This window comes from Scyliorhinus canicula, chromosome 7 (assembly GCF_902713615.1).
Source record: "Scyliorhinus canicula chromosome 7, sScyCan1.1, whole genome shotgun sequence".
Taxonomy (NCBI): Eukaryota; Metazoa; Chordata; class Chondrichthyes; order Carcharhiniformes; family Scyliorhinidae; genus Scyliorhinus; species Scyliorhinus canicula.
In genome coordinates, this window is record NC_052152.1 from 203,782,080 (window position 1) to 203,798,172 (window position 16,093).

At 45.3% G+C, this 16,093-nt stretch overlaps 1 protein-coding gene across 1 annotated transcript in view; it reads right to left on the bottom strand.

Moving 5' to 3' along the window:
• Window positions 1–12,210, bottom strand: part of eif2s2 (eukaryotic translation initiation factor 2, subunit 2 beta) — a 53,632-nt gene extending 41,422 nt beyond the window's left edge. Inside the window, exons 1-3 of the mRNA XM_038802402.1 lie at window positions 12,197–12,210; window positions 9,399–9,616; window positions 6,225–6,319 (exon numbers count right to left, since the gene is read on the bottom strand). Coding sequence (XP_038658330.1) covers window positions 6,225–6,319; window positions 9,399–9,616; window positions 12,197–12,210 — 327 coding nt within the window. The remainder of the gene's footprint in view (window positions 1–6,224; window positions 6,320–9,398; window positions 9,617–12,196) is intronic.
• Window positions 12,211–16,093: the final 3,883 nt, after the last annotated feature.

Consider the following 16,093-nt stretch of genomic DNA (forward strand, 5'->3'; position numbering starts at 1 on the left):
ATGTCGCCCAGTTTCTATCACTAAGCTAGTTCCACTTGCCTCCATTTGGCAGATATCCCTCTATACCCACTCTGCTCATGTAACTGTCTATTTTTAAAAATAAATTTAGAGTAACAAATCACTTTTTTCCAATTAAGGGGCAATTTTAGCGTGTTCAATCCACCTACCCTGCACATCTTTTGTGTCATGGAGGCGAAAACCACGCAAACACAGGGAGAATGTACAAACTCCACACGGACAGTGACCCAGAGCTGGGATCGAACCTGGGACCTCGGCGCCGTGAGACTGCAGTGCTACCACTGCGCCACCGTGCTGTCCTGTCTAACTGCTTTTTAAAAAGGACAAAAACGTATCCGCCTCTACCACTGCTTCTGGCAGCCTGTTCCAGATGCTCACTACCCTCTAGTCTCTTTTGTATCCATCTCCACTCACCTTAAACCTATGCCCTCTAGTTCTAGACTCCTCTACTTTTGGGAAAAGATGTTGACTATTTACCTTATCAATACTCCTAATTATTTTTATAGACTTCTATAAAGATCACCACTGAGAACTTCCGCTTGTGACCATGGGGTGATTGGTCACATTAAGGGCTGTTCCTGTTCAAAGTCACAGAAAAGGGCTCTTTTTACCCAGATCTGGGTGGAATTTTGATGAAAAGGCGTAGGTGAATATTAGAGGAGTAGTTTACCCCTGGAATCATATGTCTTTTGATCACCAAACTCAGCAGAAAACAATGAGAGGTTTAGCTGGAAAGTTGAAACAGTCTTGTGCTTCACAGTCTCTTCCAGCATGCAGGTGTAAGGCCCCAGATACAGAACTGATGACTTTTATCAAGGAGGAATTCCATAAACAGAGGAAAGAAATGCATGAGGATCATGCAACGGCCATTGCAGAAGCTGTGGCACCCCTGAAGTGTACTTTGGAGCAGATGGAGGGGTGTTTGGAGGTGCAGGGGTCACAGATTCCGGAGATTGAAGGAGTGATCTCAAACCACAGCGATTGTGTGGTGGCTCTGAAGGCGAAGGTGGGGCTCCTAGGAGATCTCTGTAAAACATTGAGGGCAAAGGTGGAGGAGCAGGAGAGTGCCTCGAGAACCTGCGAACAGTGGGCCTGCCTGAAGGAGCGGAAGGTGTTAGTACCACGAGGTATGTCTCGGGGATGCTGGCGGCAGAAGGGGTGCTCGATAAGGCATCTGAAGTGGACCGAGCGCATAGGTCTCAGAGGCAAAAGCCTAGAGCTGGGGAGCCGCCGCGGGCGGTGATCATGAGACTCCATAAATTTGTGAAGAAAGAGAAAATTCTACGGTGGGCCAGGGAGAGGCGTAGCTGTGACTGGGAGGGAAATAACTTCCAGATTTATCAGGACATCGGAGCCGAGTTGGCAAAAGAGCTGGCAGGTTTCAACAAGGTCAAGGCGGTGCTGAACCGATGGCAGATCAGGTTCGGGGTGCTGTACCCGGCAAAATTATGGGTGACGTTCGGAGGTCGGGAGTATTATTTTGAGACCCCAGAAGCTGCCGAAGACTTCATTAAGTAGCATAAACTGGGGGAGAACTGAGTGGACAATGCTTGGGAACCGGGGTGCTGGCCCCTATGTAATGGTCGGGAGCATGTTTGAAGTCAGTGTTGGGATTGGGGGATTTTTGCCTTTTTTGTGGGGGGTGGGGGGGGGGGGGGGAGAAGAGAGGGTCTGTTCAATGTTGAGATTGTAAGGAGTTGTAGGGTGAAAAGTTTATGTGGGGATGGATGTTCCCATCCCCCCTCCTGTTTTATGGGACTGTTTGTGTTTAACATCTATTTGTTTGCATTTAGAGAAGGCTTCGTGGAGTTCAGAAGTTCTTGTTTTGGGTGGGGGAGGGCAAGGCCAGCAGAAGGCTGCCTTCTTTGAGCTGAGCAGTGGGGTCATTAGGATGTGTCTTTTGGCAGGGGCAGCCACGCTAGCAGGTTATGCTGGTGAACAGAAGTGAGGTGGTGGGGGAGAAGGCCAAGAGGGGTGGCAGGGGGCAAAGGGGAAGTGGGGAGGGGGGGGGGGGAAAGAGAGAGAGAGAGAGAGAGAGAGAGAGAGAGAGAGAGAGAGAGAGAGAGAGAGAGAGAGAGAGAGAGAGAGAGAGAGAGAGAGAGAGAGAGAGAAGGGGAAAGGGGGTTTCTGCGACGCAGCAGGTGAGCGATTACATGGTCAAGGGTGAAGAAAGGGGCAATTTGGGATGGGCTAGGTACAGAGTGGAATTAAAGGAGCAGGAGTTAAGTGGGGAAGATGACGGATGGTGGACGGGATTGGAGGCGCAAGCCTCCGGTAAGGTTGGTAACGTGGAACGTCCGGGGACTGAATGGGCCGGTTAAAAGGTCGCGGGTGTTCACGAACCTCAGGAGCTTGAAAGCAGGGGTTGTCTTTTTGCAGGAGATACACCTCCATGCGAAGGTCCAGGTTAGGTTAAGGAAGGGGTGGGTCGGACAGGTTTTTCACTCGGGGTTTGATATGAAATCGAGGAGTGTGGTGATTTTAATGAGCAAAAAAAGGGATTTGAGAGTGCGAAGGAGGTGAGGGATCCAGGTGGGAGTTGTGTGATTGTGAGCGGGATGCTGGAAGGGGCACCGGTAGTGTTGGTAAATGTGTATGCCCCAAATTGGGATGATGTGGGTTTTATCACTATTGAACACGGATGTGAAAGTATTGGTTAAGTTGTTGGCGGGGAGGATTGTGTCCCAGGGGTGAAGGGCAGGCAACTCGCGAGTAATACAAGACAGCTGTTGAATGTGGCGATGAATCCATTGAGAGCTCTGATACCAGAGGTGGTGGTATCCATGGACGCGGAGAAAGCATTTGATCAGGTGGAGTGGCGGTACTTGTTCGCAGTTTTGGGAAGCTTTGGATTTGGGCCGAGATTTGTGGCGCCAAGAGCAAGGGTGAGGACAAATGATATGAGCTCACGAAGCTTTGACTTACACAGGGGTACGAGGCAGGGATGCCCACTGTCGCTGCTGCTATTTGCACTGGCCACAGAGCCATTGGCGATGGCTCTCAGGGATTCAGCAGAGTGGCAGAGGATAATATGGGGACAGTGGGAGCATCGAGTGTCGCTCTATGCCGATGACCTCTTGCTGTATGTTTCGGATCCGTTGGAGTGTATGGGAAGGATTATGGGCCTGTTGGGAAGGTATGGAGGGTTCTCGGGATACAAGCTGAATGTAGGGAAAAGCGAGATATTCCCAGTAAATGTGCTGGCACAGCGGGCTAAATTAGGGGGGGGGGGGTGCCATTTATGGTAGCGAGGGAGAGGTTTAAGTACTTGGAGATTCAGGTAGCTAGGGTATGGACAGAGCTCCATAAGTGGAACTTAAAGCTGGTGCAGGAGGCCAGGGAGGATCTTTAAGAGGTGGGATACACTGCACTTAACGTTGGTGGGGAGGGTCCAAGTGGTGAAAATGAATATCTGCCGAGGTTCTTGTTTATCTTTCGGGCTCTCCCGATCTTTATACCAAAGGCCTTTTTTTTGGAAAGTGGACACAATCATCTCTGATGTTGTGTGGGCGGGGAAGGTGCAGAGAGTGGGGAGGACCCTGCTACAGAGGCAGCAGGGGGAGGTTGGCGTTGTCAAACTTGCTTCATTATTATTGGGTGGCGAATGTGGACAAGGTGCAGCGGTGGTGGGAAGGAGAAGGGGTAGAGTGGGTTAGGATGGAGGAGGAATCTTGTGAGGGTTCTAGTTTGAGGAATATGGTGACAGCAGCATTGCCAATGGCTCAGTAGGTATTCAGGGAGCCCAGTGGTGCAGTCCACGGTGAAGATATGGAAATGAAATGAAATGAAAATTGCTTATTGTCACAAAGGCTTCAAATTAAGTTAGTGAAAAGCCCCTAGTCGCCCCATTCTGGGCAGGGGTGTTCGCAGTCTTAGCCAGGATAGTAGAGGAGGGAGTGGGCCCGGACCCTTTGGTGGCAATATTTGGGGTTTCAGAGAAGCCGGAGCTCATGGAGAGAAGGAGGAACACCGATGTCTTGGCCTTCGCCCCTCTGACTGCACGGCAACAAGTTTTGGAGTGGCGGCCGGCATCGCCACCGGGGGTAGCAACATGGTTGGGTGACCTGTATGACTTCCAGTGGTTAGAGAAGATAAAGTAGGAGTTTAGCAGGGGAGTTTGAGAAAAGGTGAGGGATGTTTGTGACCGTGTTTGAAGAGATGTTCGTCACGGGGGATCGGGGGTGTGTGAAAAAGGAGAAAAATCTGTACAAACGGTATGGTTGATTGTTGGGAAGAATGTTTCCCAGAGTGTCTATTTGCTGTAACCTATTTTGATACAAGTTTGAATAAAATGCGTTTAAATAAATGTCACCCCTAAGCCTCCTACGCTCCAGGGAAAAAAGTCCCAGCCTATCCAGCCTCTCCTTGTAATTCAGACCATCAAGTCCTGGGAGCATCCTCATAAATCTCTTTCTAGTTTAACAATATCCTTCCTATAATAGGGTGACCAGAACTGAATACAGTATTCCGTGTGTGGTCTTACTTCATTTCAAAAGCTATATATGTTAACCTCTCTTCATTCCTTTGATTGGTTTTTGCTCTTTAGATGCCAATTCACTTTCTGAACCTCCTCAGAATTTTTAAACATCTCTATTAGACCCCCTTAACTTTGTTTGCCTGACGAAGAGCCTAGGTTTCTCAAGTCTTGCCTCATATCTGAAGCTTATCCTCATCATCATAGTGAATCTGTTTTGCACCCTGTCTATAGTCTGAAAGTCTCGAACAGAGGTAACCACACACCTGGACTTTCATTGGCATTCCTAACTCCTCAAAGTATGCCCACCATCTACAAGGCACAAATCAGGAGTGTGATGGAATACTTCCCACTTTCCTGGATAAGTGCAGCTCCTTCACATGAAACTTGACACCATCCAGGAAAAGCAGCTCACTTGATCCACAAACATTCACTGCCCCCAGCAATACAGAAAGTCACCGTTCATTAGACAGTACCTTAAACCCACGACTGCTACCATCTGGAAGGACATGGCAGTAGACACTGCAAATTCCCCTCCAAGCCATTCAACAACCTAACCTGGATATACAACCGATGTGTAGGTTTTAGGTTAGATGGGCAGCATGGTCAGTGCAGGCTAGAGGGCGGAAAGGCTCTCGCTGTGCTGCACTTTTCGTTGTTCTATATCGCTGTTCCTTCACTGTTGCTGGGTCAGAGTCCTGAAAAGCACCCCCCAACAGCACTGTGGATGTCCCTGCACTTCATGGACTACAGTGGTGAAGAAAGCAGCTCACCACCTGCTCAAGGTCAATTAAGGATGGGGAATAAACACTGGCCTTGACACCAATGCCCATATCCCATGAATGAATAAGAGAGACACAATTCGAACAAAACAATTTTAAAAAGACAGAAATTGATTATCATTTTCCAAGTCTCTCGGAAATTAACTTCCTTTTTTGAGTGAAGTAGTCAGATTTACATTTTCACTTCTTCAGAGGTGTGGAAGTGAACTCAATGAGACACTGAACCTGGGGCCAGGATTATCGAGCAGAATCCTTGCCCGATGTCCCAGACACACAACTTCCAACAAAAGCCACCAATGAGGAAAAACTCTAACTCCTTCTCCCTCCCATTTTCCGTGCACCCGCCATCCACCCCAAGTCCACTGAAGTGCCCCAGCACTGCCGAAGCTGTGACCAGCTGAGCAAGGGCAAAGCTGGCTTCAAGCCTTTGCTCAGTACCACATGCAGCAGGATTACTTACTTCGATCTTTGCCTCATTATGCACAGGTTAACAGGGCAGAAAGCTTCAAGGCAACGGAAGCAGGTACAAGAAATATTAACATCTCCAAGTCACACACACCATCCTGATGTGGAAAAATATCACATTTCCATCTTCATCACTGGATCAAAGCCCTGAAACTTTCTACCAACCAACACTGGACCTCACAGACTGCAGTAAGGCAGCTCTTTCTCAAGGAAACCTAGCAAAAGGCAATAAGTGCTGGCCTTGTCAGCAACACCCACATCCCATGAATGAATAAAAAAGTATTATCCTTGTCCCCAAGGGAGGAAAACCTGGGAAGTAGGGTGTCAACTTACATAACACATTACAACTTGCATCTTTGGGCTAACAGTTCAAAAATTACATTAAATATTGGTCATTTTTATTTTAAAGGTCAAAAGGTTGGCAAAGAATTTCACAAGTCCCCCAAAGGGTCTCACTGAGTCCCTTGTTTACTATTAAAACTAACCTTTACACCATTGTCTATCCCAATAGGTTTCTTGGGTTTTTTCTTTTTCTTCTTTTGATTGAAGAAGTCCAAGTCATCTAAATCATCTGTTGCATCTTTGAAGAAAAAGAACATACACACACGTATAATATTTTAAAAAAAATCAACATTCATAAGTGACTGGCTTTATATTTAAAGAAGAACTATCACAGCCATGAACTTACTCAATGACCCAGCTTCCACAGCCCTCTGTGGTAAAGAATTCCACAGATTCACTATCCTCAGGACACATGCCTCCTCGTGTCTTAAATGGACGACTCGTACTTAGATTATGCCCTCTGGTCCTAGACTCTCCCACAAGGGGAAAAAAACCTCTCAGCATCTACCCTGTCAAACAGCCCAAGAGTCCTACATGTCTCGATGAGGTTGTCACTCATTCTTCTAAACTCCAGTAACTACACGCCCAACCTACTCATCTTCCCCTCAAGAAACCCCCCCATACCCGGGATCAACCTAGTGAACCTTTCCTAGACTACCTTGTACGCCAGCATATCTTTCCTTATATAAGGGGACCAAAACTGTTCACAGTATTCCAGGTTTGGTCTAACTAGTATATTGTATAATTTTAGCAGGACTTCCCTATTTTCATACTACATTCCGTTTGAAATAAATGCCAACATCCCATTTGCCTTCTCTATTACCTGCTGAACGTGTACGTTAGCTTATTGTGATTTATGTTCGAGAACTCCCAAGTCCTCGGAGTTGCAATTTTCTACGGTCTATATTTTAATCATGTTCAGCTCTTTTATTCTCACCAAAGTGCATAACTTCACATTTTCCTACATTATATCCCAATTACCAAGTTTTTGCCCACTCATTTAACTTGTCTATATCCCCCTGTAGATTCGGTGTCATCCTCAACACTTGCCCTCTCACCTATTTTTGTGTCATCCGCAGACTTAACAATAGGAAATTCACTTCCCTGGTCCAAGGTCATTAATAGATATTGTAAATAATTGTGTCCCCAGCACTGATTTCTGTGACACTCCACAAGTTGCCATCCGGAAAATGACCCTCTTTCCAAACACTACAAGTTAGCCAAACCTCTATCCATGTTAATATACTATCCCCAGCACCATAGGCTCTTATCTTAAGTAGCCTTGTGTGCGGCAACTTCAATGCTTCTGGAAATCTAATTATAGTACATCTACTGGCTCCCCTTTATCTAGCCTGCTGAATACCACCGAAAGAAATTCTAATAAATTTGTCAGGCATGATTTTCCCTTCATGAAGCCATGTTGGGTTGACGAAATGATGTAATTTTAAATGCTCTGTTTTTACATCCTTAATAACAATCTAACGTTTTCCCAATGACAATGCCAAACTAACTGGCCTAAAGTCAGCTGTTTTTTGTCTCCTTCCTTTCTGAATATGGGTGCTACATAATTGCCAGAGACTTTCATAATTTAAAAATTCTTGGAAAATTACTATCAGTGCAGTTACCATCTGAGTAGCTACTTCCTTTAATAACCTAGGATGCAACCCACCAGGCTCAGGGGATTTATCAGCCTTTAGCCTCATTAGTTTCCCCAGTACTTTTTCTCTAGTGATAGTTATTATCTATCGTATCGAATGACGCAAAGTATTTGTGTAAATCCTCTGCCATTTCCTGGTTCCCAATTATTATTTTCCCAGATTCATTCTTTGAGGGAGTTTCATATGGCAAGTCTGGCTACAGAGTCCTGCCTTTCAGAATCTTAATGGTTAGGGCATCAATAACCTTAGGAACTCAGAAAAGGAATATACACCATTTGTCAAAGCCAAAGTGGAGGGTGGGAGTTGTGTGACACAATCACACCCCCCTCCACTCTATCCCCAAGCTGGGTGATCCATAGAGTTATACAGCGCAGAAAAGGTCCTTCGGCCCAGCAAGTCTCCTCTGGTCAAAAATAACCATGTAACTATTCTAATCCCATTTCCCAACACTTGGCCCATCACCTTCTATGCCTTGGGATCACCAAGTGCACATCTTAAATGTTATGAGGGTATCTGTCTCCACCATTCTTTCATGATGTGGAGATGCCGGCGTTGGACTGGGGTGGGCACAGTAAGAAGTCTTACAACTCCAGGTTAAAGTCCCAACAGGTTTGTTTTGAATCACTAGATTTTGGAGCACAGCTCCTTCCTTAGGTGAATCTGAGCAAGGAGCTCCGCTCTGAAAGCTAGTGATTTGAAACAATCCTGTTGTACTTTAACCTGGTTTTGTAAGACTTCTTATTGTGACGATTCTTTCAGGCAGCAAGTTCCATACTCCCAAAGCCAGTTATACTGTCTTGCTGTACTGCAAATTAGTCTGCCATCTTCCATCCACCAAACAACTCAGGAAAGGGGCTCTGTTGCCTTGGTTTGAATGTGTGCGGAACCCCCCCCCCCCCCCCCCCCCCTCCCAATCCACACTTTCTATTTAAGCTTCTATATCATCACCTACAAGTCTTAATTCACCTCAAGACAACTCTACTGGAAAAGTAAATTATAAAGCATCAGTTCGGCCCGCTGAACTCTTTGTGAAGGAATTCACCATTGGACTCGACTCTAAAATTTAATGGAACAATAATTCTTTACTCTATTGCCGTTGTCCTGTAAATGTTTCTTTCACCCCTCACCCCCCTACGGTACAAGTGAAAAGGAAGCAGCATTGCTCACTTCATCCTGCACTGTGTGAAAATAAACAAACACGCTGAGTTTACTGTGGCATTATTTTAAGAAAAAAATAAATTTAGTTTACCCAATCAATTGTTTCCCAATCAAGGGTCAATTTAGAGGGGCCATTCCACCTACCCTGCACATCTTTGGTTTGTGGGGGTGAAATCTACGCCGACACAGGGAGAATGTGCAAATTCCACACAGAGTGGCCCGGGCCAGGGATCGAACTAGGGTCCTCGGCGTCAAAGGCAGCAGTGCTAACCACTACACCACCGTGCTGCCCTACTGTGGCGTTAACAGAAATTGGATCACATCAAAGCAGAGGGGTTGGGAAATACACCACTGCTTATAATGGAGAAATAAAAGTCAAAGCACCTCTCTCATTATAGATAGGTGATGAGAAAAATTCAGAGCTGTTTAAATTTAACCCCTCCTGTCCATAACATCCAGTAAAAATATTTTGAATATTAGCTTAAAAATAATTTGACACACCTTTCTTCTTGTTGTCCTCTTCATCTAGCTCTGGTATCTTCTCTTCCACATTCTCTGATATTACAGTTTCCTTGGACTCTGTCGCTGGCATTTCCTCTGTTGGTTGTTCAACGCCATCTTCTTCCAGCATGAAAGGCTTCTTCTTTTTCTTCTTCTTCTTGGTCATCGTGGGATCGAATATCATCTTCACAGAGGAGATATCAGAGGAGAGGATCAGACTCAGTGGTTAGAAAATGTATAAGTTATCTTATCAATTCTCCGCCTTTCATTTTCAGAAGGAATAAATTTAAGTTCAAGGTACAAATCAAATGCAGTGAGTGCTTCTGCAAAAGATCCTTCTTGTTTTGTACTTAAGCGCAGAATTCTTTTCTCAAATATATATTGAAGTTTAAAGTCAAAGAAAACAATTTTGATTAATGCAATTAACTGGATCATTGATACAGCGGATGGTAGCGGTCAGCCCCCAAGTCCTATATCTAGAATTATGGTGCAAAGTTTATAGACTTTTATAAACGTTAGAAATATTACAAAAACAGTCCCTCATTTTGTTTTCATATTTGTTCCTGGCCAAACATTAGCAGCATTCCTGGAGTGCCAAGTGACCTTGTTCAGTACTCACTCAATGGCCCACCACTGTCAATGAGAAATATTAGTGGGATAAAACTGATGCATTACGGATAGAAAGTCCGGACATATGGAGTTTTCACGCCATATTCAGACGCTATACAGTACACGATCACATGCTGAAAATTTTCAATGGAGGTAGGAAAGGAAATATTAGGGACATTTTAAAAACAAACCTCTCCTTTGGAAAAATGTTTACTATTATTTCGAACCAGAGACAGGAAGCAAGCATAATTTGATTTTGACACCATTCTTATCCGCTTCATTACTCCCATCGTACTTTGATGTAAAGATCATAACTGGTGTTCAAACATACCTGAGGACCAAAATTCTTGGTATAACATTATGGTGGATAAAAGGGTGGATATAAACTTGTAGGAGGGGTTGACTAATTGGCCTAGCTTGAGAAGTACTAGTGAGGGCAAAAGAAAGACGGGGAATGGGACATAGGGAAAAGAAAGTGGGGGGGGGGGAGAGAGAGAGAGAGAGAGAGAGAGAGAGTGTTGGCAGTGAACAAAGAAATGGTCACTTCCCAGGAGGGCAAGAAAGAGATGAGGGCAGGGTTAAATTGTACATATGTAAATTCACAGAGTACAGTGGACAAAACTGGCGAACCGGGAACAGAAATTGCTCGAAGGAGATATAACATATGGACAGAAACGCGGCTCAAGACAGAACAGGACTGGATGCTTAACATCCTGAGTTATAAGGACTTCAGTAGAAACTGAAGAAAGGGTGGGTAAAAAAGGTGTTGCAGTCTTGGTCAAAGATAGTATCACAGTCCTTGAACGAGATTCAGTTCCTGAATTAGAACCTATATAACCATGCCATCTATACCCTGGGCAGCACGGTGGGTAGCACTGTTGCTTATCAGCGCCAGGGTCCCAGGTTAAACAGCTTGAGTCACTGTGTGGAGTCTGCACGGGTTTCCTCCCACAAGTCCCAAAAGGTGTGCTTGTTAGGTGAATTGGACATTCTGAATTCTCCTCCCTCAGTGTACCCGAACAGGCAGCGACTAGGGTTTTTTCCACAGTAACTTTATTGCAGTGTTAACATAAGCCTACTTGTGACAATAAAGATTTTTTAAAAAATTAAATAGTTGAAGGTGAGAAACGGTAAGGAGTGGTTCTGCCTGATTGGGTATTTATTATAAACCTCCAAATAGTGGGGAGCAAGTAGAAGAGAGCATTGGTCAGCGGATTATGAAAATCTGCAGGACAATTAGGTTTGTGATGGTTGGGGATTTCAATTACTCTAAGGTAGACTTGGAGAAGGGTAGAGTGTGGGGCACAGAAGGGGACACAACATTCCTGCAGTGTGTGAAGAACTCTCTGGAATAGTACATTTCCAGTCCTACAGGGAGGAAGTTGTGCTGGATCTGGTCCTAGGAAATGAGGAAGGCCACGTCACGGATCAAGATCCCAGACTGGAAAGGGGCAAAGTTTAGGGGTTTAAAAGTTGACCTGGAGCAGGTCGATTGGAAACTTTTTGGTGGATGAAATAGTGGATGAAAAATGGGAGACTCTCAAAAATAAATACAGGATATCCAAAGCTAGAGGATGTTGGAAGGCTGAGGTTATTGAGGAAAAAAAAAAGAGGCAAATGATGCATACCGGAACAATAGCAATAGAAATCAGGAACAGCATCTCAAACGCAGGAGAGAGACTAAGGCTGGAATAAGGAAGGCTGCGAGGAAGCATGAGGAAAGGATGGCAGGCTGTGCTGAAACAAATAGTAAAATGTCCTTCAAATATTAACAATGAAAGTTTAATGAAGGATAGTGGGGTCCATAAGGGAGAAGTATAAGGGACAAGCAGGGTAAACTGCTCACTAAAGCAGAGGATATGGCAATGGCACTAAATCAGTACTTTGCTTCTGTCTTTACCCTATTATTATAATAACAATAATAATCTTTATTATTGTCACAAGTTGGCTTACATTAACACTGCAATGAAGTTACTCTGAAAATCCACTAGTCGCCATACCTGTTCGGGTACACAGAGGGAGAATTCAGAATGTCCAAATTACCTAACAAGCACATCTTGTGGGAGGAAGTCGGAGCACCCGGAGGAAACCCACGCAGACACAGGGAGAACGTGCAGACTCCGCACAGACAGTGACCCAAGCTGGGAATCGATACTGGGACTCTGGCGCTGTGAAGCAACAGTGCTAACCAGTGGGCTACCATGCCGCTGGTAACAATGGCCCAGTTGAAAATGTGGGTGTTGAGCAACTGGGCAGTATAATGATAGATAAAGAATAGGTGCTAAAAGGGCTGGCAGCACTCCAGGTAGAGAAGTCGCCAGGCCCAGATGGGATACATCCTAGATTGCGGAGAGGGGTAATGGAGAAAATTATAGAGCCGCTGACAGAAACTCTCCAGGCGTCTCTGAACACAGAATTAGTCCCAGGGGACTGGAAGATTGCAAATGTGATGCCATTGCTTAAAGGAGCAAAGGATAATGCAGGAAACTACAGACCTATCAGCCTGACAACAGGAGTGAGAAAACTGATGAAGACCATAATATGGGATGAGATAAATATACACTTGAGAAAAATAAGTCAATACTAGACAGTCAACATGGCTTTGTGAAGGGCAGGTCATGTCTGACAAATTTAATTGAGTTCTTTGACAAGGTGACACAGGCAGTAGATGAGGGTAGTGCTGTAGCGGTTTTATATTTGGACTTTCAGAAAGCATTTGATACAGTGCCATATGGCAAGTTGTTAGCAAATTAGAAATGTTTGGGATTGATGGGTCCCTGGCAGCATGGATTAGAAGTTGGCTAAGAGATAGATGGGCATTTCTCAAACTCGAGACAAGTTGAAAGTGGTGTCCCCAGAGCGGTGTTGGGGACCCTTGCCTTTTCTGATTTATATAGATGATTTAGTTGGGTCCTTGGGTTTATAAATAGGGGCATAGATTATAAAAGCAAGGAAACGATGCTACACCTCTATAAACCATTGGTCAGATCACATTTGGGATATCGTGTTCAGTTCTGGGCACCTTGTTTAAGGAAAGGTGCTATAGCCCTGGAGAGAGTGCAGGAGATTTACTAGGAATGAGGAATTTTAGATACAAGGAAAGATTAGAGAATTTGGGTTGCTCTCCTTGGAGTAGAGAAGATTAAAAGGTGACCAAAATTATGAACAATTTTGACAGGGTAAAGAAGGATATTGCGTTTCCACAAGCTGGTAAGTCAGTGACATGGGGTCACAATTGCAAGATGGTCAGCAAGAAGAGAGCTCGGAGTGAGGAGAAACTTTACTCAAAGTTGTTGGGATTTGGAATGCTTTGCCTGGGAGAGTGGTGGAGGCAGATTCCATTGGAATTTTCAGAAGAATGCTGGATATATATTTGAAACTGATTAATTTAGAGGGCTACGGAGATAGGGCTGGGGAATGGGACTAGCTAGGGTTTTTCAAAGTGTGGGGCATGATCCGTGGGGTGTGTCGCGGAGTGATCAGTCACGTCATTCCTGCGGTGGTCCAAATCGCGGGAGAAGCGGCCAATGGCCGCTACCGGCTTTTACATAGAGAATGGCGGCCACTGCCACCTTTTAAATCACAGTACCATAGAATTTACAGAGCAGGAGCCACTCAGCCCTTCAAGTCTGCACTGGCCCCTGGAAAGAGCACACATCTCTACCCCATCCCCGTAACCCCACCCAACCTTTTTGGATACCAAGGGCAATTTAGCACAGCCAATCCACCTACCCTGCACATCTTTGGGTTGTGGGGGCGAAACCCACGCAAACATGGGGAGAATATGCAAACTCCAAACGGACAGTCCCAGAGCTGGGATCGAACCGGGGACCTCAGTGCCATTAGACAGCAGTGCTAACCACCTTGCCACCCTGCTGCCCTACTCACCTTGTTATTTGATCTATTAACTTAAAAGCTTTTGATAAAACGTCCTGCAGTGATTACGAAAGAAAATGTCCTGTTTCCCAAACCTCTGACTTCTGAGCTTCCTGTAATAATCGTATTTTGGCTTTCAGAAAGGCTTATGACCAAGTCTCACATGGGAAAAGAATAAAACTTCAAAACTGCTGGATTCCAAGATGCATTACAGGACTGAACAAGGTATTAAAATAAAATTAGAAACAGTGTGCTAGTGGGATATGTAACAGGGGCATGGGCAATTTAGCGTCAATGCTTTGAGCACCCCAAATCCTTATCTGCATGAAATTTAAATGCTGATATGCATGTTTTTAAACTTGTTGAAATAGAAGACAATGCTAAAAGAGAGATGGATGCTGCAGGAGGATTTCCCAAACATGGGCGATAGGGGAGGTCAAACAGCTGGTTGGATCATGAAAGATTCATGCAGGACAAAGCAGTCTGCTTAATCAGCACCCCAAACACCACCAGCACACTGTAGCTGAGGTGTGCACTATTTAAAGGATGCACTACAGCAACTCATCCAGGTTTTCCTGGCAGTACCTCCAGAATAGATCAGAAGGTGAATGGAACAGCACTATATCCAGAGTTCTAGAGGTCACACACCATCCCAACTAGGTCATATGGCAGTGTCCCTTCACAATCCTTGAACTCCTGAGCCAATAGCATTGTGGAATACCTTCCCCGTATGGATCAAGAAACAGGCCCACAACCACCTCACAACAGTAACTAAGGTAATAAATGTTGGCCCTGCTAATGACACCCAACGCCCAAGAACGAATTAAAAGTTAACTTTCCTGGACTGCTATGACTGGAGGTCAAGGTCACATTTTAACCAATTCTTCTTGACTGCTGAGATTAGTGGCACTTGCCAAGATCACGGAGAACAGTACATAAAGATCCAGCACAACCAGAATGGGTGGGAGACCAACATGTGATCAGTTCAAGAGAGAAATGAAATTTAATACTGACAATGCAAGTACTGCCTATTGGAAGGAATGATAAATAGTTACATAACGGAAGCAGCAGAATGAGCTCAGAATTTAAAATGGGGTCCAAAATCATAGAATCTATAGAGCAGGAGGCCATTCGGCCCATCCAATTTGCACCGATCCTCTGATAAAGCACCCTAACCTAGGCCCTATCCCCGTAACCCCGCCTAACCTAAGGGGCAATTTAGCATGACCGAGGGCAGCACGGTGGCACAGTGGTTAGCATTGCTGCCTACGGCGCTGAGGACCTGAGTTCTGAAGAAAGGTTAAGGGAGAGGTACTTGGAAGTATTAAACTGAAGAGAAACAAATCTGAGTGTCCTGATTCAAGCCAGGCCAATAGGTCAAGAGAGCACAAACTCCAATTGGCAAAAAAAATTAAAGCACGTGATCTCATATTTGCTCAACAAGATTCAGTGGATGTTGATATTATCATTTGAAAATGTTAGAGTGGGGACTTCCGGTGTGCATCATGAAGTGAGTGAGCACACAGAGGCAGCTCCTGCCTAAGGTTGCAGAAAAGAGCTCTTTTTTGGGCAGCACGGGTTGGAATTTCGATGAAAAGGCGTGGGTGAATGTCCAAGGAGTATTTTACCCCAGGAATAGGATGTTTCTTGGTTATCAGACCCTCAGAAACAGTGCAAGATTTGTCTGAACAGCAACAAACAAAAGCCTCTGCAAGCATGCTAGCGGGGGAAGGGCCAGCTTATAGGTCTCAAGCTGACCGGAGGGCCTTTATGAAAGCTGAATTCTAGCAGCAGAGGGAAGAACTGTGAAAAGATCTCACCAAGGCCATTGAAGAAGCGGAGACAGACTTCCGGTAGCGGTGATGTGGACCTAAGCCGCACGTTCAGTGGCTCCCACTATTTTCGGACTTTGGGGCTCTTTTAAGGGCTCGTAGTGGTGCTGTTTGGAATTTTCCCCGTGTGGGAACACTCCTTCTCAGATTCTCCACCGGTGGATGGCCTGGACTAGGAGTAGAGCGGTCAGAAAACCGGCTTTGCAGTTGCGGCTAAGCCGCACCGCAGCTCCCGCTACTTAAGGACTTTTGGGCCGATTTGAGGGCCCCAAACGGCGCTGTCTCGACGATTCCCGGTGGGGGAAGATGTCTAGAGGAGCAATCCCCATAATTTATGGTGCTCACCTGGGGTGGGGCAAAGGAAAAGGCTGCAGCAGC